The 26,929-nt window shown below is 37.1% G+C and overlaps 1 protein-coding gene across 6 annotated transcripts in view; it reads right to left on the bottom strand.

Moving 5' to 3' along the window:
- GIGYF2 (GRB10 interacting GYF protein 2) overlaps positions 1 to 26,929 on the bottom strand; it is a 118,383-nt gene that overhangs the window by 78,745 nt on the left and 12,709 nt on the right. For all 6 annotated transcript variants that reach the window (XM_080932723.1, XM_080932722.1, XM_080932724.1 and 3 more), the window contains 3 exons: positions 14,698 to 14,778; positions 6,299 to 6,428; positions 5,137 to 5,232 (listed from right to left, as the gene is read on the bottom strand). In XM_080932723.1, the coding sequence (XP_080788849.1) occupies positions 5,137 to 5,232; positions 6,299 to 6,428; positions 14,698 to 14,738 (267 nt within the window). In that variant the 5' untranslated portion in view covers positions 14,739 to 14,778. The remainder of the gene's footprint in view (positions 1 to 5,136; positions 5,233 to 6,298; positions 6,429 to 14,697; positions 14,779 to 26,929) is intronic.

Genomic DNA, 26,929 nt, shown 5'->3' with positions numbered 1-26,929 from the left:
ACCCCGAAGAAATCCCTGCACAGAAGAAAATTCACTTGAGTTTAAAACCAACTTAAGCAGTATGAAGACCCAGTCTCAATAAATACACATAGATCTATATATACTGCTAATACTGCCACCTGTGAAGAAAAAGGGCAATGAGAAAAGACTTTCTAGGATTATATTATTATATACTGTTTTCTACATTTTTATTCTATTTTTAAGCATCTCTTCCAGATCTATATTTTTATTTATCTATATATTTGAAGGGGCAGGGAAAGCATATGACATAGTGCATGTGTAGAGGTCAAAGGACAACTTTAGGAAGTAAATTCTTTCATTCTAACTTATTAAGACACACTTATTATTATTGTTAAAACTTGATAATACTTATTATTGTTGTTGTTTTTAGGTGTGTGTGTGTGTGTGTGTGTGTGTGTGTGTGTGTGTGTGTGTGTGTGTGTGTGACCACCCACACATAGAGGACAGAAGAAAACTCAAGGATTCAATTCTTTCCTTCTCCCATGTAGATCTCAGGAATCAAGCCTAGGCTGTCAGATCTGGCAGCATTACCATGTCTCTGTCCCTCCTGTTTTTGCTGTTGTGCTTCATACTCCAGAGTATCTGGCTTCAGAGCATCCAAACTGCTCTCTTTTCTCGTCCTCCTAATCTGCCTTAGGAAAGCTGAGATTATAGATGTGAGTCATTGCACACATCTTTTTGCTTTTTTCAACAAAGGTTCCAGCCACAAGCTTGTATAGTAATGGATTCACCTGATGAGCCGTGTGTGTGTGTGTGTGTGTGTGTGTGTGTGTATGTATGGGTTGAAGTGTGTGCACCCAGACAGAAGCCAAGTCAACATAGACAACTTTTTTTTTTAATTTCCTTTTCTTTTTTAAATTTTCTCTTTTTATTACTGTGGGGTGAGTGGGGGGAGGGACAGACAGAGGGAGAAACAAGAGAAGAAATGAGTGCACACATGTAAGCAAACAAGTGTTATGTGTGTGTGGTATATGCACACATGTATGCTTAGGCACTCACTTGTATGGAGGCCAGACAAGGACATTGTGCTCTACCATTTCCACTTACTCCTTCAGACAGGATCTCTCACTAACTGGAGCTGTTAGTCAGCAAGCTCTAGAGAACTTCCTGTCTCTATCCTCAAAAAATACTGAATTTATAGGCATGAAGCCAACTTTTGCATGGCTACAGGATTCAAATCCAAAATGCTTGTTGTGAAAGCATGTTCACCTTCCTATCTCCCTAACCTTATTTTTTTGAAACAAAAATCTCTCACTGAATGTAGATATTTTCATTTAGGCTAAACTGGCTGCCAGCAAGTCCCCCAAGATCCTCTTGTTTATGTATCCAAAAGCTGAGATTGCAGGCATGTGCCATTTCACACAACTTTTATGTGGGTGCTGGGAAATTACTTTCCCCACTGAGCTATCTTCCCAGCCCTGTACATTTTTCTACTAAAGCCACTTGGTTTCTTGCTCATTAATAAAATATGTAAAATTTTTATATGATGCAAAAGTTCTCAGCAAAACATCTGAAACCAAATTCAGAAACATATTAAGATTATATATCATGATCAAGTGGGCTTCATCCCAAAGATGCAAGGTTGGTTTAGCATACTCAAATTAATAAGCATACTATATCATATAAATAAATTTAAGAACAGCAATTACATAATCTCAATCAATGCAGTAAGGATAATTAACAAAGTCCAACATACCTTCACAATAAAAATCCTAGAAACCTTAACAACAGATGAAGCATATCTCAAAATACAAAGCCATATCATACCTTAAACTACATGGAAAGGAAACAACTGTCAAACACACGGGAGTGGGGGAAGGGGGGAGGATAAAAACTTAAAAACCAAGAACTAGAAAACCTATCCCAAGTGGATTGTGTCATAGACTACTGGTAAGGGAGTGAATGCACAGTCTTCGAAACAGTTATGGAAGCCAACTGGACAATATCCAAAAGAGTTAAAAAACCTGGCAAGAACTAAAACCCAATAGTTCCACTATTATAGGACACCCCACTTACTTCAAGAAAGACAAATTAGGAGCAGCATGACAAGTGCTTGCTCAGCATACTCAAGGCCCTAGGTTAACTCTAGCAACATCACCACAGACACAAAAGTATCACTGGAGCATGACCTACAATAAAAAAATGATCACAACACCCAAACGCCCTACAGCACACACTGGAAAACTATGAGGAGGTATGAAAGGAGAACAGAAGCAACTGTGAGGGAAGAAGGGAGGGCAGATCCCTGAGAATGTCTTCAAAATTAGACACCAGTATTAGCTATAGGCCCCTAGTGAATATACTAAATGCCAATGAAGTGTTGCAATGGCTATTCCTGGTTGTCAACTTGACTATATCTGGAATGAACTACAATCCAGTATTGGATGTCTCACCTGTAATCCAGATCTTAACACTGGAAGACACAAGTTTCTGATCTGGATCTTGGCATGGAGATCTTGAGGCATAGTGGCCATGAAAAGCTTAGGACCAGGCAAGGTAGTATATGCCTTTAATCACAAAAGACTAAGGTAAAATCTCGGAGTTCAAAGCAAAGTCCCAGATCCAGGCATGGTGGCTGGCACACACTATTTAATCTATGCCACACCTTCTGCTGGAAAAGATTCACTCTTCTTCGCTTGCTTGAATTTACTTGCCATCATATCTGTTGGAATCTACTGCTACTGAAGAACAGCTGGAACAACTAGCCTCGTGAGCCTGAGCAGATACTAGATTCTTGGACTTCCCCTCCACAGCTGCCCATTGTTGGGTTAGTTGGGCTATAGACTGCATGTTATAATAACAAATTCCCTTAATATATAGAGAAATTCCATAAGTTCTATGACTATAGAGAACACTGACTAATACAAGTGTATATTCATTAACACAGTAAATTTGGGGCTAAAGAAATAGTCCAGTGGGTAAAGTGCTTACCCAAGCACTAGAACCTGAATTCGGTTCCCCAAAACTTACCAAAAAAATTGTCAAACTGGGGCTGGAAAGGTGGCTTAGTGGTTGAGAGTATGTATTGAACTTCTAGAGAAATTCAGTTTGGTTCCCAGCACCCATGTTAGGCAGTTCACAACTACCTACAACTCCAATTCCCAGAGATCTGATCTTTGGCCTCTAGGGGTACAAGCACCATGTGATATGAGCACACAAGCCTGCATGCAAACATATACACATAATTTTAAAAAATAGAATACATATTAAAGTTAAAAAAATAAAACTGCCAACCAGTTTTACTAGCACACACCTGACTCTCAGATCAAAGAGAAAAATTCCTGGGATTCACTGGCTGACCAGCCAGCTAGCACACCTACTTGGTCAGTTCCAACTCAGAGAAACCTTGTCTCAAAAAAAAAAAAAAAAAAAAAAAAAACCACACACACACACACAAACACAGAAAACAAAAAACCAGGGGGTGGGAATTTGCCCAAAACTCAGAAATTAAGTAACAGACATGGGCTAACACCAATCAAACCATTACTCTCAGCCCCTCTAAGACTCACAAACCCTGAGGAAGAGGAGTTATCCAGTACAAAATAGCCTAGACTAGTAAAACTGTAATCATTACCTCATATCAACTGTAGTTCCTGCACTGGGCTCACACAAGACTGACTCTATCAACAGTCAAATAAAGGGGAGTGGCTCACAGGGCCATATCCTTTACCCTGCAACTATTATTTTTAATAACATCTGGGAGAGGGGGTTTGAAATCACTGTCTTTAGTTGTGTCTCTAACCCACCCAGCGCCAATGGATAGCTCAAACCCCATGGTCACACTGGTGTCCCTGACTGATCACTAACACGATGAGTCAAGAGTGATGTGTGAGATGGGGTAGAGTAAGTGAGGGAGAAAGAGACAAGACCAGAATGGTCAATATGCAAAGCACTCATTAATAAGAGCAACTGGAAAACCACAATAAATAAAAACCACAAAAATAAAAATTAAAAACAAGCAAAAAGAAAATGTATAGCACCTAAAGAATGAGTTTGTCCTCCGGCCTCCACATGCACCTAAACAAGCACGTATACTTGTACACACAAAATGGTGGGCTTTACAGAGTGTGGTGATGCATACCTACAATTCCAACACTTGAAAGATGAAGGTAGGATTAGAAATCCAAGGTTATCTTCAGTTATGCAGTAAGTTCAAGGCAGTCTCAAAATTTAAAAAGGTCGATTTTATGAAGGGGATTTTGTACTGAAGCTATTTCAAAAAAAAAAAGGCCAAATGGCTACAGCACCTGTCTATCATGCACAGGTATGTACTAAGCTGAAGATTTAATTAATTAATATGTACAACTGAAAAATCATAAAATAACAGTTAAATGAATTCATTGTTGAGAATTCAGGTAGGCAATTACCTATGAAAAAGTATGCTTTTGCTTTTCTGCAAAGATGAATTTGCCCTTCCTTCTTGAGGAGTGAGAAGGGAGCATTTCCCCTCAACTTGCATATTTCATAAGGGATAATTCCCAATGTCCTTAAAAGATCTAAAGACAAGGCTTCAGAGACAGGTTAGCACTGGATGCTCTTCCAGACAAGGGTCCAATTCCCAGCACCTACATGGTGACTCACAAGCATCTGTAACTCTGATGCACTCTTCTGGCCTCTTTGGGGTCCAGGCACAAGTCGTGAATATATATAGAAAAGGCAAAACAGCTGTATACATATAAAAGTAAAAAAGAAATTTTAAGATTTATTTATTACAGTGTATGAATACACTGTAGCTGTCTTCAGACACACTAGAAGAGGGCATTGGATCCCATTATAGATGATTATGAGCCACCATGTGGTTACTAGAAATTGAACTCTGGACGTTGGGAAGAGCAGTCAATGCTCTTAACTACTGAGCCATCTCTCCAGCCCAAAAGTTAAATTTTTTAAATTAAAATAAATAAATAAATAAATGTAGAATGATTTCCTGATCTCTGCATTATACTCAACAGCTTCAGAACAGAAAACAGAACCTAGACAAGTCACACACCAAGCACCAGTAAAGATGCCAACCTGTGCAGATTTGGGGCTATCCCCAGGACCTTAATGACTCTATATCCTTACCATATCAAAAGCAGTAAGAGTTGGGCCTGAGGCTCAGAGCTAAGTACAAACCTGCTCTTCTTCTGTAAAGGGCACTAGAGCCAATGGTGGCAAGGGTTCCTCCTGTAGGATAGGCAGGAATTCTTTCTCCAAAAGGTCAAAAGGTATCTGTGTAATAAACACAAGGCCAGATATTGCTATTTCTCCAATTACAAGAAAATAAACCCAAGAAAGAGCATTGTTTTCTAGCAATGAGCATATTATATTCAATTACAATTAATTTCTATTAACTATGCAGTACTTATTTAAAAAAAAAAAAAAGCTTTAGTCATAGTCAGGAGGGTGGCAGCAGAGGGAGGCAGATCAGCCTGATCTACAAGGACTTTTAGGTCAGCAGAATCATTTGAAGACCCCCATCTCAAAAAATAAAAAATAAAATATTCCAACCACCTACCCTCTCCTCCCATGAAGCCACTTCCTTTGGATTTGACATTGAGTCTGGTATTCCAAAGTAAAAAGCAGAGGAATAAAATCTTCACATTTAACTTAAAGCAGATACTAAGGAAATTTCAAAGCAATTTTATCTGTCCTAAATATGAGATGGCCTACGGACTAATAAATTTTTTAAAAGTATATTGAAAAAACACCAAAAGGTATCATCTGCCCTAGTCAGGTAAGAAAAGTCTATTTTAGATCATTTCAGCTTGGTCTTTTTTTTTTTAATAGACAAAACAAGCCTTTAACAAAATCCAAGACATCTCCATGATAAAAGTACTTGACAGTATAACATTTCCCTGTTAAGTTATGATTCTGTTAATTTGGGTCAACTTTTTTTCTTTTTTCTTTACTTTTTAGTCCTTTTTTTTCATTTTTTTTTTTTTTTAAGTGAAGCAAGTGTTAGATTTCAAGATGTCTAAAACTTTTAATTTTACTTAAGGAAGGCAGAAGAGAAAAGCTGTTCCTTCCTCACTCCTAGACCCCAACTAAGTAGGAGGGTAAGAGATACAACAGGGAGAAGGGAAGGAACAGAGAAGAGACAGAGTGCTGACTGTTCTACTGCCACAGTCACCTGTTCCCATAAAGACATCATGGGTCTTCTCCAAGGCTAGCACATCCCTCAGTCACTATTAACCCCTATGGACTCCACTGTGGAAAAGGAGTCAAGACAGAAAAGAGCAGGTCATCAGACAGACTAGGCACACTGATATTCCTGTCTCAGCTGCAATTTCCTTACCTTGTAGTCTTTAAGAAAAAGTGCTAACATCTCTTCTCGGCCATATCGATAATCTGCTAATTTATACTTTGGCAAGGCTGGAGAAAGAGGAGGTGACGTGATACTCCCACCACTGGACAGAGCACGGAGCCTAAAACAGGAAAAGCAGAGAATATAAAATGAAGTGACAGATATTGACACTATAAGCTTTTTGCAGTTCTTTTAAAAAAACAAAAACTCTGTTATCTTTAGCAGCAAAGATTTTTACCTTTCTCACAAATCACTGCCACAACACACTGAGAAGTTTATTAAACGCTAACTAGACTGTCAGTGATAACTGAGCAGTTCCAGTAAATACTAGGTGCCATAGTTGTCTCTAGGATGCGTCAAGTTTGGAAATAAGACACTTTTTTAAAAAAAAAAAACAAAAATGCAACACCAGGGAAAGCATTAGACTCAAAGCATTGGTGAGGATGTGAAACAATAGAAACTCAGAAGGTAAGGGCACTTGCTCAAAAGCCTACAGGCAAGAATACAGCCCCTGGAAGGCAACAAAAAGGTAAGAAGAAAACCAACTCTAAAGCTGTCCTGACTGCTACATGGGCTAAAGCTCGTGCATGCGCGCATACACACATACACACACACACACACACACACACACACACACACGTACAAACAATAATTTTTAATTTTTTAAAAGATCAGGACTAGAGAGATAGCTTAGCAATTAGGAGTACATACTACTCTTGCATGGTACTGAGTTTTGGGTCCCAGCACCTACATCAGTGAGATGCCTGATATAGGTGCTGTAACTAATGTAGGCCTGTAACTAGCTCCAGAAGATCCAAAGCTTGTATTCACATGCACAAAATTAAAAATATTGTAAAGAATTATAAGGCGTATGAATACATGAAAGTATCCTTGAACTTTCTGACTGACAGTCAAGACTAAAAAGAGAAATACAGAAGGTGATAAGGATTATAAACTGCAATAACCACAGTCAAGAAAGATTTTGAGACAGCTAAGCATTTAAAAGTTCTTCGGCTACTTGATAAGAGCTAAAATATTTAGCAAAGTATGGAACATAAAAGAGAAGGCTAAATACAGGAACTTACAATAAAAAGTAATTTAAAAGTCTCTTGAGTGATCATCATAGCTCCTAGGTTTGAATCTCAGTACTGCCATAATAAATAACAATAATAACTTGGGATTTGTTTTGGGGGTTGGTTGTTTTTGAGACAAGATCTCGCACAGCTTAGGATGACTTGTACTCACCACTATGTAGCCAAGGAAGACCATAAACTTCTAATCCTCCTGCCTTTGCCTCCTATATAAAGGCCTAAATGCAGGCCCAGTTTTAGGCGATGGCTGGGGTCAAACCCAGAGTTGTACTCACACCAGCAGCTAGACAGTTTCTTTAACTAAACTGTTAAAGGACCTTACTAGTATTAGGGCAGTAGTAATAACCTACCCAACCCAAAGTAATGTTATAAAGAAAGATCAACCTGGGGCAGGAAAGGGATATTCAGCAAAACTAGCAAAACAAAGTTACTACTAGACATTTAATTCCAACTCTTGGGAGGATCTCTGTAAACTCAAGATCCTATCTACTACCAAGACAGGACTATACAGAGACACCTTGTCTCAATAAATAAACAAACAAACAAACAAACAAACAAATGGCTGGGATGAGATGAATTACATCTACATTAGAAACAGCTGACTGATTGGGGCTACCCACAGTTCTGTTCATTATCAGATCCCAGATACCTGAAATAGACTAAGATACTTTAATTCAGTGGGTATACCCTAAAGGAAAATCCAACAGATGTGCTAAGTATTTCAAATTAACATAAAGACTAGGAAAAGTAAATATTTACCTATTATTCAAAACTGGTACGTACATAGTAAATGTTTATATAGAGAAGTAATAGTGAAAGGAAAATACTAGTAAAGTACAGTGAGAATGGTTCTAGCTTCTTGTCCTGTTCAAAAACTGACAATTCTGAACATATAAGAAAGTATTATTACAGAGCATATAACAAACTCAAATGTACCAATCATTCATGTCCAAAATCAGCAGCCCATGGCCAACTTGGTGCTCTGTATCATTCCACTAAGCCTTTGAAGCTATTTTGAGAAAAATTCTTGTCCTTTCATTTTATATGTAATTTATCTCAGAATTTAATTTAAAATCTGAATTTGCTGGTCTTATCTATGATGTGTTTTTTTTAAGCGTCTCTTTTCTCCATTTAAATTGGCAAGTGAGTGTAAAGACTAGTAAGATGTGTTATTATATTGGCAATCCCTCCTCCCCTGTGGTAATATATTATCCATCATGAGGCACACAGTGCCTGGTTGGTGTTCTGTAAAGCTAGCATGTACTGATAATCAATGCCTGGATCCCTAACTTCACTACAGTTGTGCCAGGTTATTCTATTCTATGGCACCTTCTCTTTCTTGTAGCTTTTCTGCAAAGAGAAACTTGTCTCTTACACCATTTTGTACAGTGACTCAATGTTATAGTTTACACAGAAAAGAAAAGCAAAAAAACCCTCCTTAAAAAAAAAAAAAACCAACATTAACTAACCTATTACTTTATATATTTACATTCACTGAAACTACTCTTAATGCTCCTACTATCTCATTACTAACTAGTAACAAACTCTTCGAATGGCTCCTGCTGGGCTCTTTGGACATGACCCCATTGAATGCCCCATTGCTCCAGAGGAAGTACCAGGAGCATTCACTACTACTGAATTGATCTTTTTTTAACTTTCAAATTAATCTTGACAGAGATATGGTTCAGTGCCCAAAAGACATACTAGAGACAGAAAAACACTCCACAAAAGACTAAGCCAACCACTAATAAACACCTTCAAGAAATTGCTTCCCATCAGAATCTCAAGAGTTGGGCTCTGTCTTCTGGAGATGTAGCACAGTGGGTAAAGCACTTGCTAGGCCATGAGTTCAGATCCCTGCACACCCATTTTTTTTAAGACAGGTGTGGTGGCAGATGCTTACAATTCACAGCTCAGGAGAGGTGGACACTGAAGGGTGGAGGAAGTAAAAGCTATCTTACTAGGCAGCCTATCTATTCAATCAAATTCTAGTTCAATGCCATTAATTAATTAATTAAGAGAGCAAGCGAGCGAGCTAGCTAGCTAGCTAAAGTGCAAAAAGAACTTTAATGTTGACCTCTGGTCTCCATGTACACTCTCAATCTCCATAACCATGCATGTGGTCTTGTGCACACACAATAAACAACAGTGGGATGGAGTGCCCTGAAAAAGAAGGCAGTTTGCCTCTAAGAACAAAAGCTAGGAAATGTATACAGGGCAGTAGCTAAGCATACAGAAGACATTGAGTACTGTCCCCAGCACTGAAAAGAAAAAGGGGGGCAGGGGGAAGACTAAAGCATCTCAGCAGTCACCCAGAACTAAGATCCAAGCCTAGCATTTCTGTGATTGAAATGACTGTTATACTAATGAGATTTCGATTTTTATTTTGAATAGCCAATTTATTTACCAGGCACTAACTTTAAAATATTAGAAATTAGTTTTAATATCTTCCATATTATACTATGCCAATATTTTTCCCAACACCAGAGGGCACACCTAAGCTAGTTCATATGAAAATCCTGGTGACTCTAAGTCACCATGTTTTACCAGAGCCCTAATTCTAAAACAACTTCACATATCAAGTTTCCTAATTCATTTACTACCCTGTTCCTTCCTATGAATCCTAATGACTTCCCAAAAAGGACCAAGCACTTCTTACAGGCACCATATTCACTAACATTAACACTATCAGGGCTCCCTCTGTAGTATCTGTGAAGAGATTGAAGCAATTGTTTGAGCTGGAATAAGCACTATGATCTGACTCAAGTCAATTCCAAGCCATCCCCCCTGCCCAGATACATGGAAAAGCTGAGCCACATGAAGGAATATCCCTCCCCAAAGCACACCAGTGACCTTTAATCACTTCCATACAACCTTCTTTTCTAGAATCTCACCTCCCATGTTCTTCCCTAGTCTTTAAATATAATATACATATAGTGGTGACTTGTTAGTATAGCACTTTACTTGTAGCTCTGAACTATTCATCTTTCATTCTAGAAATGTCTCAGCTTCTTTATTGTCTTATAATTTCAAAACCCAATACAACCTGGCTTCTCTCACCACTGCATTACTCTACAAAGTGCTTTAACAGTGCTCCCCACTTATCAACTGGGTCTTTTCTTTTTAAACATATCTTAATATTCTCTTCTAAAGCACAGTTCCTTTGGCTAGCAGCTCACTCACCATCCCTTAGCCCCTTTTTTTGAGAGGGTCATCTGACAGAACTTCTTTTTCTCACTGAGTATGGACAGTAATCTAGCAGCCTCAGCCACATTCTCTTGCCCCTACCCACCTTTGCCAATAAGGCCTGAATGCCTTCTTTCAATAAAAGTTTGTGCAGTGCCTAATTAATAACTGTGGTGCACTGACCAAAACTGAGAAATAGCTGTCTTGAATAATTTAACTGGTTCTTTCCTAAGACAATTGAAAAAAAGAGATGCTAACTATTTTAACAACGATATAAATGAAGTGTTGGGTGGGTGGGAGGAGGTTGCTCCCTCTCTTTTGTAAGCAAAAACCTCAGACTTCTTTGACGGGGTTGGGAGGACGAGAAAAACCCCAGGGATGTTTCCTGTGTATCTTCCCCAGAAAACAAGGTGTCTGTAATTATTCTCCCTATAATAAAGTCATCTGAATGGGGGGTGGGGGGCGGAAGCCATCCGGAATTAGCTAAGTAAATAACTGATCCTTATATTTTTCTCAAGTAAAATTTGATTTTGAGGTGCTTTGAAATACACATTTGCAAAGAAAATTTCATAGGATATAAACTCATGTCAGCACAGACTCTGAGAGGCAGGACTACAGGTGATTTAGACCTTTTCGGCTTTTTTCTGTATACTTACTTCCTCCAGATTTTCAAATCACTACAATCAACAACAAAAATCTACAAGACCTAATCTAAATCAAAAGTATTTAACAGAAAACAACTTTTCAATGCAGTTTTTAAGCACTCAGGAGGCAGAGGCAGATAGAACTCTCTGAGTTCAAGGCCAGTCTGGTCTACAGAGTCCCAGGATAGGCAGGGCTACATAGAAAGATCCTGTCTCAAATAAACAAAAAACAAAAAGGTTTGTCAAAGACAACATAAACATAGAGGAAAGTGAATTAAGTTCACACTATCCTTCTGGTGGTTAATCTGTGAAGTGTTATCTAAACCTTAAATAAAAATCCAACTTTTGATTTAATAGTTCTACTTCAAGGAAATTAATCCAAGGACGATGATCAGAATATAACAAAATCATTCATAAATATACATGTCATTTACAATAACAAAACACTGAAAACAACTTTACTTTCCAGCAATTCACTCATTCATTTAACAAACATTTATTGAGTGCCTATGAGCCAGGCACTGGAACTACAGCAGTAACAAACTATACAACAATCCAGACCAAATGCCTGCTCACAATGGAGCTCACAGTCTAGTGAGAACTAGAGGTTGTGTTATAAGAAAGTACTTAGCATATCACACTTTGATATAGAGCACTAAAGAACTTAGGGAGTAAGAGAGGGGGCAAGGCAGGCTATACAGTCAGAAATTCTAAAGTGGTAATTTTTGGAGAGAGGAACTTAAAAATTAAGTATTGCTTTAATATCTAGAAATTATTTTCTTCAGTAAATCTATCATATCCTTTTACACTATTTCGGTGAATCTGTAATGTGTTTCCTTATCCTAAATAAACAATCTACAACCTAATGATTCTGTTGGCTTTAGGAAGGCTATACAGGTGTGATCCTTCCCCACAATTTTCAAGGTTCTTCTATCAACAGAACTGCCCCAGATAGGACTAGAGTGAGAAATGGGAATATAAAATCTTCAATTACAAGTAAAAATTTTAAAATAAAACATAATTCATTTTATGTATTGCTTAATAAGCATTGATAACTTTAATATAAAAAATTTCATTAAGTGTTTCTATATGGTTCAGAGTTACTTACAAAATAACTCAACATAATCACTCTATTCCTTGCTTCTCAACTATTCTGAACATAATTCCTCACATCAATATTTGTAATGAACATGTTACAATAAGAAATATGCCAGCAGTCTCCAATCACATGGCAGCTTTCTAGATCAGGAGTACTTTGGTTGTTTAAGGACTTCATAAACTATCTTGGCTGCAAAGAATTCATAGATGGTACAAATAAGGCTGTGCCTACTCAGCTTTCCACTCCTCAGATTATCTGCACTGCAGGTGACTCAGTAAAGGCTCCTAGCTACCAATGCTTACAGGATTAGCCCAGGTAACAACTCTGTTTAGGAATGGAATTGATGACTATCCTCTGCTAAAGTTATCTCAGTTAAAATTAAGCACTACAATAAGGAGGACATGAAAGGCACTACTGACAGGCTGAACCAATGGCAAAGAGACACCTGGAAATGATTTAATGTTTGGTAACACATGTTGTAAGACTAACTTTCTGCAGAGGACCAAAAAGAAAATGTACAAGCTCTGAGAACTAGGCAACCGCTGATAGAACTACTTATCCTTGCCAGAGTAGCACAAAAGCATCAAGGTAACATGGAAACAAAAAAGAACATGCTGTCTTCCAATAAAACTTTATTTACAAGAACTTTACTTATACTCCAAGAGGATTCCACATGCCAACCAGTGATGGAAGATGTTAAACAAACTCAAGAATATCACCAGTTTGGTTACTGATGGTTTTGTTTTGTTTTTAATTCTTTGGTCTTGGCTAAATTTTCTGCTATTGCTTTTCCACTACATATTATTATAAAGTGCTTTTAAAAGAAAACTCTTTAAATTACTTAACAATTTTAATCATGGTTTTACAAAGAAAAATGTATAGGATGTATAAATACAAAAGAAAAGTAATAATAATGGCAGAACAGCTGCATATACCATGGTTTACAAAGGTGACTATCAGCATTTAAATCCACCTGGTTGTAGAAGTTACTAAGATGAATAAAGATTTAGTTGTAAAAATGTTAAAATGTTTCTATAATACTAATAGCTAAGAACAGCCTCTACAAGCTCCATCTGGAGAACTGGTTAAATGATAGTACATCCATACAATGATACTATTAAATAGAACCAAAAAACATTTATTAAAAGGTTTTTTTTTTACTTAGTTTTTTAAAGGTTACAAGATTGAATGCACAATATGATCTGATTTTGTGAAAATAAAATATACATATATACAAACAAGATACATAAAACCACTTAAAAAGATATACCAAGGTATGTACAGTGTGTACTAAGGATCAAATTAAGGCAATTATATCTTTTCCTTGCTTACTTATAACTTCTGATTTTTCTAGAAACAAAGTGATTTAATAAGAAGAAAATTATTTTTAAAGTATAAAATAACTGAAACAGGTGCAGCATTGTTTAGATCAACATTTCAAAATAAAGCCAAACTATAGGCAGTGTGTCAGTTCTCAGAACTTCAAATGCTTTCTCCTTCCGTTTCTGAATGCTAACTATGAAGGTTAAGAATATCTAGGAATTACAAATCAAAAGAAGTATGTATGAGCAGGTAGTTTGTAAGACTCCTCAAACAAGGACCTCTTACAGAAATCTTACAAACTACTACCTAAACATAAAGAATGCTGGCACTACTCCAATTCCTGGTTTAGGTACTGCCTTTGACATTACCAAAGGGGTTTGTTCCAAGTATGAATGGAAAATAAACTATCATTATTCACGCCACTGAAGAGAGGATCTTCAATCACCAACATTGGGGGGAAAAGAAGAAGAGGGGGGTAAAGCCACACTATAATGTGATGGATCTCAAAATTCCATGAGAATTCCATATTCGGGGTCCAAACATATCTGTAAGAGACTCAAAGGTCAATTAATTGTTATTATGGCAAATGCTAACTCAGCTCTAGATGGGCTACTGCTAATAGCCAGTATTAATTCTGGACCACCTGCCTAGCCCATCAATAAAAAAATTTTAAATGCTTTATTAAAACTTTTTAATTGGTATATTTATAGCAGAAAACATTGTAGCAAAAAACATATTAAATATTACTATTATAGTTTATAAATATGTAAAATTATTTAGGTAAATATACAAAGGCTCAAAAATAATGTTCTAGGGTAGTAAATTACACTTTTAATTTCATTATTAACACCTAACCAAACCATGAAATTTTTCAATTAGAGAACGTAGTCCTTTACCACATTTAACTTACTATAGACACATTTTTTTAGCTATACACATGAAACCAAGTCTCAGAAATATGTGTATTTATGTGCCACCCAGCACCTGTATGTGTCACACTAGTAAACATGTCATCCAATACCAAACAGGAGAAGACTGAAAACTCACCATTCAGGTCCAAAGTTTAGTGTCTGTGTTTCTGCTGCCATTCTTCTCCGTATTTTTAAAGATTTTTATATGTGGAGAAACCTGTTAAATAGAAATATATCTTTGTCAATGTCAAGAAAAAAGTGAAGAATATTAGGCCAGAACATATAGCCAGACAATGTGTGATCTGCTTATGATCTGCTAAGAATAAGATTGTTTAAAACTGTTGGTAGTAATGCAGCTGACCAAGGGAAATGATCACATCTATCCCTCTCTCAACTTCCTGTGGCATGTTTCTGGGAAAGGAGGTGTGGAGGACAATGAACTGTGTGACACAGTGAGAAACAGATACAGAGGCCTAAACCAAATTACGAGTACTCTACTTTAGCCTTAGAGCAGGAAAGAGTAAATAAATGGTAGCAACACTGACATCTCAGTTTCTGACATTTTCTTGCAATAGGTCCACCACCAATCACCATGTGGGGTTGGGGATTGAACCCAGCCTACCACACATGCTACATAAGCATTCTATCACTGAACAGCCCCAGCCATCTTGTCCACTTTTAATTTCTTTAAAATTAAAATATATCTTAAAATAAATAAAATACATTAAAATTAAAATACATCTGGGATTTAAGTGTATCTACTATCCCAACATGGCCCAATTTTGGTCCTAACTACTACTAAAAATGTCTTCAAACTGATTTTAATATAATACAAAGGAAACAAAACAAGGGAACAATAGTGAAGTGACTATCGTTGGGGAAATAAGAACAAGTGCTTTATAGGAAACAGAATGGAGAAAAAAGTAAAAATGAAAAGAGGGAAGAAGCTGGGGAAGGAGTAAAGAGAAAGGAGGTCAGGAATAAAGGGAGGAGGTAGAAAGTAGAGAAGAGAAAAACCAAGTTCAAGCTAAAGAAGGTTATTATGGTTTGCTGCTCATATATGAAACTGCACAATCCGAATGGTCACACACAAAAAAACAATGCACTATATAATTAAAAATCCCTTAAAAGGTTTTTTTCCCTTTTTTCAATTTTCCTATAGTATATGCCTTGAGCCTGCATGTTTGCATGTATCAGGAGCTTGGGTGCCTGCACATGTAGAGGCCCAAAGTTGGTTTTAGAAATCATTACTTGATGACATCCTTGAGGCAGAGTCTCTCAATCAAACCCAGGGCTCACCAGGATCAATCACTAAGTCTTCCTAGACTGACTCACAGTCCTTGTCACAGGACTTCTGGGGCTAGAATTACTGGCAAGTGCCATTTCCACCTGGTGTTTATATGGGTTCTGAGGACCCAAACTCTAGTAGTCCTCAGGCTTGCATGGCAAACACTTAGATCACTGAGCCATCTCCTCAAAAAGAGCTTTTTAAAAATGTGAAGGTTAGAGAGATGGCTCAATGGTTTAAAACACTGGCTGCTCTTCCAGAGGACCTGGGTTCAATCCCCAACACCCACATGTTAGTTCACATCTGCAACTCTGGTTCCAGGTAGTCTGACACCTTCATACAGTCACATATGAAAGAAAAAACACCAATGCACATAAAAATAAACTTTTAAAAATTGAAAATTCTGTGCCAGAGTTCCTAAGAATATACCGTTTCTTTTGTTTATATGAGTAAAGGACTGATTTCATAGTCCAGTCTACACCCAAATTCTGCCTCATGAGTACTGAGATTATAAATGTGTGCTAATACATTCAGTTAGCATATTTTCTTCTAAATAATGTATTTATTATTAAGGTCAATAGCTTTATAGTGTTTTAATCTTTCTGTTGTTACTGTTTGTTTGTTGTTTTCTGTGTAGATCTCATTGTGCAGTTCTGGCTGTCCTAGAACTTGCTCTGTCGACCAGGCTGGCCTCATATTCAGAGATCCATCCACCTGCCTCTGCATCTCAAGCACTTGCACTAAAGGCATGCTATTTTTTTTTTAATCTTAAGGTTTTTTTAAACCACCGATTCGAGCTAACTTTTTTTTCAAATGAACTTTAAGGGGACTTCCAACTACTGCAAAGTGGATCTAAATTTCTAAAGCAAGTCAGGGTTTGAACTATTCGGGTTTAAAGAGCAAGCAAATTCTGACCAAAATAAAATTACTTAGTATTTATGAAAATATTTTCTTAAAAAAATTACTTAACTATTTATTTATTTTCCTATTTAACTTACTACAAGGCATATGATCACACATGCCATCAAAGCACCAAACCCCACTGGTGCTAATAACAAAGAAGATACAAACAGAACCTCTGGGACCAGGTACAGACTCAACTCCTGAGAGCAGTCTTAAACTATAAGAGAAGCCACTAGACATAGGGAGCATCTAGAGAACAAAAATGGATGAATGAGAAAATCTTGTCCAAGCACACTCAATCATCCTGACTATAAACCTTTAGGCACTGCAAAACCTCACAAACATCAAATACCCTAAAACTTGAACACAGCTATAAATTATAACATGGTTCCCTAGAATTATTTCCTGGTGTAAACACTTATGGAGAACTTTTAAAAACAATCAAAGCAATTAATTCTCAAGACAGCAAACAGAAGTGTTCCACTCCTTTTCCTTTATAAATTAAAGGAGAGACTCTAACTTACACATTAAAGACTATACTAAATCCTGAGTTCCATACCCTAGAGTCTTCATCCCAATCAATTTAATACAGTGAGTTTACAGATTTCTATGTTCTGAATGAAGGGGCTATCTTACATAGTTCCTTTGAATTATAAATTAGATCAAATCAAACGTACACCTTATCTCTGAAGAGTCTTTCCAAAGCTATAGCTAAGTGCTAAAGTGAGAATAGCCTTCCTTTTTTCATTTTTATTTTTTTGGACAGGGTCTCACTGTGTGTGAATCTGCAGGCACCACTACACCCAAGGATACCACTTCAAACCCCCACCTAGTCAAATGTGTTCAACTCAAACCTCTACAAGCCTCCTGAACACTGGTAAATAGCACTAAATTTATAAAACTTGGAATGTAAAGTTGACTCTGGACTCTGCTTTGCCAAGGTTCTCTGTCTCTCTAGATGGCCTTCTCTTAAAACCAGCTCTTCAAGCCAGATATAGTGGCACACACCTGTAATATTCCCAACTCTCAGGAGGCAGAGGCAGTCGAATCTCTGTGAGACAAACCTGTTCTACAAATAGAGTTCAGGATAGCCAGAGCAGTTATGCAGAGAAACCCTGTCTCAAAAAACAAACACGCAAACAAACAAAAAAGGTTCATTTTTCCACCTATAACTGTCTGGATATTTTTGACTCAAAATTTTCTGTTTCTCCTTTCCTAATCTTCCCGAGAATATCCATGGCTTATTTATTTAACTGTGAGCTCAAATGCTCTCTCTACTAAGTCTCTGGGGATAGAACTCTGCTCACTTAAAGTGCAAAAGGGCACATAGGGCCTGGAGAGATGGCTCAGTGGTTAAGAGCACAGGCTGCTCTTCCAGAGGTCCTGAGTTCAATTCCCAGCAACCACATGGTGACTCACAACCATCTGTAATGGGATCCAATGCCCTCTTCTGGTGTGTCTGAAGACAGGTGTATTCATATAAATATAATAATAAATAAACCTTAAGGGGGGGCACACAGGAAATGAGGACAAGTCTGTAAATGGCCTGGGAAAAGGAATGTGGGAAGGACCAGTCAGTCCACCATGCTCCAATTACAAACTTGTTCCCCCCCACCCCCCGTATTAGTACTTTTATTTATTTTACTATTTATTTTTTATTCTTTGTGTATCATTCTAAATCAATTGAATTAGCCTACCTCAAAGCAAGCAGCAACTGATAAGGTACCAGTTTTTGAAAATTTTACTGGTCAATTACACTGAAAAAGTCAATCATGTGAAAACTCCTCCCACTTCTCAATCCTTCACCTAGTCATTTTTTTCTCAACTATGGCTAACTCTTAAAGAGTCATCTTACATCATCTTGATAGTCTGAATTCTTTTAACTCATATCTAATTACAACAAAATTCCTAAGCTAGATATGGTAATGCATGAACACTACAAAGGAAAAAATGTGTTCAAGAATAGTTAGTCTGTGCTATGTAGCCAGAGCCTATCTCCAAAATAATTAAATTTTCTAGACACTTAATTTGCAAAGCTAGAGCAATTAGAAGACATACTGCTCTTGTAAAGGACCAAAGTTTAGTTTCCAAAAGCCACAGAGAACAACAGCACACCACTGCCTATAACTCCAGTTCCAGGAAATTGAGCACTTTCTTATGTCCTCTCAGGGAGATGAAGGTAGGATTAGGAAGTCAGCCAGCCTCAGCTAACAGGGAGTTAGCTTAAGCTATAGAAGCTCTGTCTTTTAAAAGGCACGTGGGGGTGGAGAACAACCTGGGTGAGGAGCAAGCACAGGAGATACATGCAATGTCTCTGTACTAGAGGTTACAGGTAGAGAAAGGCCACATGGTTAGACATCTGCAGCTCTCAACTTTTACTTAACTCAATTTCATCCCAAGCTTTGTCCTCTGGAGACACAACTGTCACCATGTTTATCATGTTCACGGCATAGTAATTTTATAAGTCAGTAATTACTCTTGCCTTCCCTTAAGTTCAAACTTTGAAAGTGAACATGTAAAAACCTTACAAAGTGTCTCTCCATACCTCTTTATATGTTCACCTATACACAGTAGAAATGAGGATTTACTATTGATTTCCACAAACTAAAATTACAGTATAAATCGAGGATACTCAACATGGAAAATGTTCTGGGTTCTATCCTCAAGGACTCATAACAGGACATAAGGGGTATGCCCGTAATCCCTAGAACTGAGAGATGGAGGTAGGTTCAAGGTAATTCTCAGCTACATATCAAGATGGGAGATACCCTGGGATACATGAGACCTTGTATCCAAAGAAAATCCCATTATATCCTCTATTCTGAAACATGCATTCTCACTGTAACTGAATGGACAAATTTCTAACATGTATACAATTAAACCATAATTTTATTTTTTATCATTTAAAAAATTACATTTATTTTATTTTTAGTGTATGAATGTTTTGCCTACACACATATATATGTACCACAGGTATTCCTGATGCCCAAAGGAGGGCAGAAGAGTGAGTCAGATCCCCTGAAACTAGAGTTACAAATGTTTTAAGGCGCTATGTAGGTCCTGGGGACTGATTCTGGGTCCTCTGCAAAAGCAACAAGTGCTCTTAGCTACTGAGCCCCAAATCAGTTTTTAAAATTTATATGATGTTTATAAAAACAGGTACTTCCAAGTTTTTTGTCATTGTGAATGAACACTACTTTAAACAGCCAATAGTTTTGTTTTTAATACTGAACAGATTCCCAAAATCAGTTGTTTGTTAAAATGATAAAACACAATGATATCCCTGTTTTGAGACTACATCTTACCAAGTAAACTAGGCTGGTCCAGAATTCATAACCCTCTATCCTCTTTCAAGTTCTAGAATTACAGGAGTGTACCACCAAGATCAGCAAGTACAGTGACTTAAAAAAAAATGCATTTCAAGTTCATTACAGTAAGTTTAATGTTACATACACTGTGCACTCAATATAGTTATCTATAGTGGTTCTACACTGTCATTGTTGTGTCTTTCACAGAATGGCATAATGTTCAGCAAAGTCCAAAAGGCATGGTCCATGTTAGGCAGGTGCTCACTCCCAAGTCTCAGGCTTTAACTTTTCACTTAAGAGACAAGGGTAAAGGAGATGGCTCAGCCAGTAAAATGCCTTGTAGTAGGAGCTCATTTCAAATGTTAGAATCCACATTTTAAAAGCCAGGCATAGTGGTGTACATTGGTAATCCCAGTGTTGGGGAAGCAGAGGCAAATGGATCTCTGAGGCTCAATGGCCAACCAATCTAGTCTAATCAATGAACTCAGGGTTATGAGAGCCCTTGTCTTTAAAAAAGAAAAAAAAAGGGGGGGGGCTAACAAAATGGCTCAACTTGTAAAAGTAATTACCATTAAGTCCAAGGGCTTAAATTTGATCCCCAAAATCCACAGTAAAAAATTTCTATAAGGTGTCCTCTAACTTCCATATGTGTACTATACACATACACATACAAGGGTATATGCACAGGGGAGGCGCAAATAAATAAATAAATTTAAAGATGTGATTGGTTCCTAAAGAGCAACAGCTAATGTCTCCTGAGAATTACATGTAAGTAGTATAGAAACACATCTGGCACACAAATATGCACATGTACACAGACACAAACACTCCATACTATAGACTCGTAACAGCAATTACACATAGCAAGCGTTAAAACATATATTAGGGCATGAGAAGATAACTTTAGGTCAAGTGTTTTTGCTAAGCAACAAACACGAGAATCAGACAGCCAGCATCCACATAAAAGCTGGTCATAGCAGCATCTAGTTCTAACAGCATTCCAAAGGGAAATAAAGGCTGAGAAAGAATTGGGGGTACCTAATAGCCAGTTGGGCTGAAATCGAGCCTTAAGCTCAATGAGAACCTGTCTCATAAAATAAGGTGAAAACCAGTAAGGTGAAACACTAGATATTAATCTCTAGTACATACGCTCACCACTCTTGCTCTCTTGCTCTGTCTCTCTCATACCCACACAAAAACATAATAAGCCCAAACTTAAGATTATAAATATATCAAGTATGTTAAAGGAAAAGAGAATTGTATAACTTGGAAGAAGAATGCCTGTCTAGCATGTATTAGGTGTAAGTTAATCCCCAGCTCGCATGCACAAAGACACACACACATACACACAAAACCAAACCCAAGGTGAGGCCCATTATTGATCAAAATTACTATGACAGTTCAAAAACTAGCTAAACAACTACTAAGTCAACATGAACAAATCAGTGTCCACAAAGTAAGACTGCCAATGCTGCTCATCTGCAATAAGTGTCCAATGTCTTAAGTGGACTAATACAGTTTAAAGATGGTGGAATCTTGTCAAGTCTAAAACAAAGGTTCTATTACCTCTATTACAATATGTCAACAGTGTTCAATTCCAAACTATTTATCAAATGCCTACCAAACACCAGTCCCTGTTGGGTCTGGGCTATGGAAGAGCACTGCATTCAAGAAACTAAAGAGGCTGGAGAGATAGCTCAAGAGTAAAGAGTACTGACTGCTCTTCTAGAAAACCTAGGTTGGAGTCCCAATACCCTCATGGTGGCTCACAACTATCTAGAACTCTAGTCCCAAGAGATACAACGCTGTCTTCAGCCTCCATGTGCACCAGATAGATAGATAGATAGATAGATAGATAGATAGATAGATAGATAGATAGATAGATAGATAGATAGATATAGATACATACATACATACATACATACATACACACACACACACACACACACACACACACATAGTACACAGACATACATGAAGGCAAAACACTAATACACATCAAACAAATAATTTTTTTTTAAAGAACTTCCAGGGCTCTCAAGAAGAAAGCAAGATTTTAACAGAACACAAGACTGAATGGATTAAAGTCCGGGGAAGATTTAAATGGTCTAAGTGACAAAAGAAACAAGAAATCAAGTCCCAGCAGCAGAGAGCAGCTTTGCTCAGACACTAAGCAATACATGCAGCTCATCCTGCAACTGCTACATAAAGGACAAACTACGAAGAGTTGTAATGGTAACATCTAGGCCTTGATTTGTTCTTGACATTATCTAGGTGGACAATTTATAATGAGATGTGTATTACCAAATGTCTTACTTTCATTAAAGAGATTTAAACCTTAATATACATGAGGCACTATAAGTCTTGTAAATCGGAATCAGTCTATTATCTTATAATACAAACTTTTAAAATAGAAAACTAGGAGGAGCTGGAGAGATGGCTCAGTGGTTAAGAGCACTGGCTGCTCTTCCAGAGTCCAGACTTCAACCCCCAACACCCATATGGCAGCTCACAATTGTCTGTAACTCCACTTCCAGGGGATCTGACACACAGACATACGTTCAGATAAAACACCAATACACATAAAATAAAAATCATTAAATAAAAGATTAATCTCACAGATCAATTTTAACTTAAAAATATTAAGTTAAATATTAATGTTTCTGAGAAGCGCTATATTGATGTTCTTAAATATATAAAAACAAGCAAGTAAAACAAATGTATACACACTAAAAAATGAGAGACTGCACATGAAACATAAACACTAGTTCTCAAAGAGTTATTGGTTGTAGGAAATATCCAACACCTATTTTTTCCCACTCCAGAGCAGAAAGCCAATGCAAAAGTTTTGGACCAGCCTGGGGTAACAATAAAACCTTGTTCCAAAAAATTAAACATAGCATTTGCTATTAGTCTCTTGTACTAACTTGTCACAAATATTTTCAAATAAATTTTAAACTCATGAAACCCCTTCTAACCACTAATAAAAAGCAAATGCAAATACTGCTGTAAAGTTTATAAAATTTAAATGTTCCTGATTAGCAACCCTAAAAAGATACCAAATCTTCAAGATTTATGGGACTTGTCTTTCTTTTGCCTTGCATTTCTGATTTCCAATAAAAAGGTGTCTACTTTGGGAGAAAAGAAAACACACACACACACCTTGAGTGATTTAAAAAAACAAGACAAAAAACCTCCTAACTGCAAAAAGGCAAAAACCATTCTTCCTACTAGAAGGAACTTTAATACTAACTGGCAGGGCAGGACATCAGGTGTTGATCTTGAGGCACGATTCATCTTTTGAACTGGAATCTCTCACTGGCCTGAAGCTTATGAAAATTACCAGACTGGCTAGCCAGCATTAGAGGATTATACTCTTGGCCTTTTCTACATGGGTTCTGGAAATCAAACTCATTCCTCACTACCTAGCAACAGAAGTGTCACTCCAACCTTCAAATAGGTTGTTTCATTTATAGAGATCAGAGGACAATCTGCAGGAATTGGTTTTCTCCTTCCACCATGTGGGTCCCAGGGATAGGACCCAAAAAAGTTGATTTAAGGAAAAAAAAAAAAAAGAAAAAGAAAAAACTAAATGTAATAGTTAAATGCCCCCCCAAAAAAAGATCAATTTAAAAATCAGTTCCTTAAGAAGAAATACAAGTGACACTATACAGATTTTTGTGTGTGTGCATGAGCACCTTCGTATGCATGTGTGTAAAACAGTTAAAGAAATAAAGAGGCCAGGTTAGAGACATGGCTCAGAGGTTAAGAGTACTGGTTGCTCTTCCAGAGGTCCTGAGTTCAATTACCAAAAACCACATGGTGGCTCATAACCATCTGTAAAGGGATCCAATACCCTCTTCTGGTGTGTCTGAAGACAGCTATAGTATACTCATGTATGTAAATAAAATCTTAAAAAAATTAAATTAAATTAAGAAGCCACATATTTGAAAAACCAGGGAGAAGTAAATGAGAAGGGTTGAAGGAAGGAGATGGAAGAGGAAAAACAAAATTAACTATAGCTTGCTTAATTTAAAACAGAAGAAATAACTACAATGGACAATTGTATCAAGGCGACTATCAAGAGTAATATGAGAAACTATCAGTGTGTTCCCCCTACCCCCCCCCCTTTTTTTGAAGGGATAGGGCCTCATTTTGACTCAACTAGCCTGAAACTCACTAGACCAGGTTAGCCTTGAATTCAAGAGATCCATCTGCCTCTTCTACCTCCTAAGTGTTCTTTTAGTATGATATAAATGGCATATCTATCCTGTGGTCTCCTAAAAACCTACAAACCTCAGCAAATCATAAGGAATATATCAGACCTAAAAAAGTTCTACAGAAACACCTGACCAGTACTAAACTCATAAAGGATGTTAAAACAAAGGAAGGGTCAGAGCCAAAGGATAAGGATACAAACTAAATGTCATATGGTGCTCTGAATGTTATCTGCCAACAAAAAGCACCAGTAAAACTAAACAAACAGGGAAAGAACAAATGACACATTTTAACAAAAAGGTGGCAATTTTGGCTTACTAACTATAAGGCATCACAGAAACAATATCATCAATGTGGGAGAAATCTCTACAGTACCCTCTCAATTTTTTGTACATCCACAACTGTTCTTAAAACTAAAGCCTATCATGAAAAAAAAAAAAAAAACCTAGGGCTATAACTGCAAAAGTTAACTTTCTAGTATTTAATTCTTGTTTTGTTTTGTTTTTCTTTTTAGTTTAGTGATATTTTTTGGTGGTACTTGGGATAAAACCCAGAATTTTGTGCATGCCAGATTCTACTACTGAACTACATCTCCAGCCATTTTGTAACATTTAAAAATAAAGTGTGATTAACACATTCCCTCCGATAGTCTTAGTATTCAAGATAGACACAAGAAGATTGCTATGAATTTCAGGCCAGCCGAGGCTACACATGAAGTTCCAGACCAGCCTGAACTACTATCTACATTTAAGTAAATAAATAAAAATCCCTCAGTCACACCAATGACTGTTCAATAAACATTTTTGTGTATAGCTACTGTACTAGTCAATGGTGACTGACAGGACAGTCCATCATAGCATAAATCCTGTTACACGGTGCTGGAGATTACTTTTAAAGGCTTTATAACTGATTGTAAAATCAGTACCTACTCAGCCCTAAAAACCTTCAACGAAGGCTCTAAGTTGAAAACTGTGGAAACAACATGTTTTGCTTACACAAGGCCCTGGATTCAATCCCTAGCAACAAAATGTAAAACTCAGTGATATGTGATTACAATTCAAACAAACTTTAAGTTAATTTTAAGAACTCAATGTATAAACTAGAGATGTAGTTTAAATGGTAGAGTATTGCCTTTCATGTATGAACTCTTGAGTTTAATCCCAAGTACTACACAGAACTAACACATACATGTAAACCTGGCAGAAGGTGGAAACAAGGTTCAGAAGTTCAAGACCAACCTGGAATACACATGGCCCTGTCTCAAAAAGGTGGAGCCAACAAAATAAAAATTCAGTGTAAGCATGTACATTTTAACAATGAATATTTATAATATCAGAACTATTTTGACCCTGGTACTATTAAAATATTACTTGCCTTTACTCTCAGTCAGCAGTGTACTAACCATACAATGAGGGGCACTATTACTGACACTAACAACACTCACTTTATTAAGGACAAACTACACAAGCAGCCAGGCTAGTCTTCACCACTAGCAGCATACATCACCTTTTTTAAAAGAATGCCTTGTTGAGGGGGAAAGGAAAAAAGAATACCTTGTTTGACAACTAAGAAAAAACTACTGTGGATGTGTTTTAATACTCTTTGATGAAATAGGAAATAAGCTAAAGCACTAACTTCTCCTGCATTCCAATGTCATCAAGAAAGGTAAAACTACTCAAGAGTTTTAGATCAACTAAGCTGTTTTAATTTGTATTCCCCCACGGGAGACAAATAAAACAAAAAATAAATAAATAAAAACAAACAAAAACAAAAAAAAAAAAAAAACACAGGTAACAAACAAATGGTTTTCAGAGGTAGGTCATTTTTCTCAAAGAAAACAAAAAGACGATTATCACAAGTCTTCGGTAACTTTTTAGAAGTAAACAGATCCTGCTACAGTATGAATACATCCCCCAAAGTTCATGTGCTGGAAATTTCCCTAACACAATAGTCACAAGAGAGGATTAAGTAAAGAAGACTCTGCTCTCATGAATGGATCAATGCTACTAACCAGAAATGAGATGTGGTTAGTCATCACTAATATGAGTCATTATAAAAGCAAATTCAAACCCCTCCTCATTCCCCGTGCTCTCTCTCTCACCTCTTGCCTTCCACCATGGGATGATGCATCCTAAACATAAGCCTATGCAGATGCTGCTACTATGCTTCCATTATGGTACTCCCCTGTGTATTCTGTTACTGCAGCAGAAATCTGACTAAAGCGGGTCCTATGATCAAAATTGAATGGAAGAAGGCAATGATAAAGTATGTCTAGCATATCTAAAGCCTGAGTCAAATCCCCAGCAACTGCAAATCAGCACGTATCTCAGAGAAAAGAAAAAAACATAATAAAAGACAATAATTTAAAAACAAACAGCCAAGTATGATGACACACATCTATAATCTCAATACTCAAGAAGCAGGAGGAGATCAGCAGGTTCAAGGACAGTCTGGTCCACATAGTGAGTTCCAGGCAAGCTGGGGTTACACAGCATGATCCTGCCACAAAATAATCAAACTAAAGTACACAAACTCATGCACACACCCTGGAAAGCTTATCAAGGGGCATAAAAGATCACTTGGCCATCACCAAGATCTAAAATGTGACAATGCAGTTTTAAAGTTGTATCTTTCTCAGGTTGGAAAGTTGC

The sequence above is a fragment of the Micromys minutus genome (genome assembly GCF_963924665.1).
Source record: "Micromys minutus genome assembly, chromosome: 19".
In the NCBI taxonomy this organism is placed as follows: domain Eukaryota; kingdom Metazoa; phylum Chordata; class Mammalia; order Rodentia; family Muridae; genus Micromys; species Micromys minutus.
This window is presented reverse-complemented; position numbering and strand designations above follow the sequence as displayed.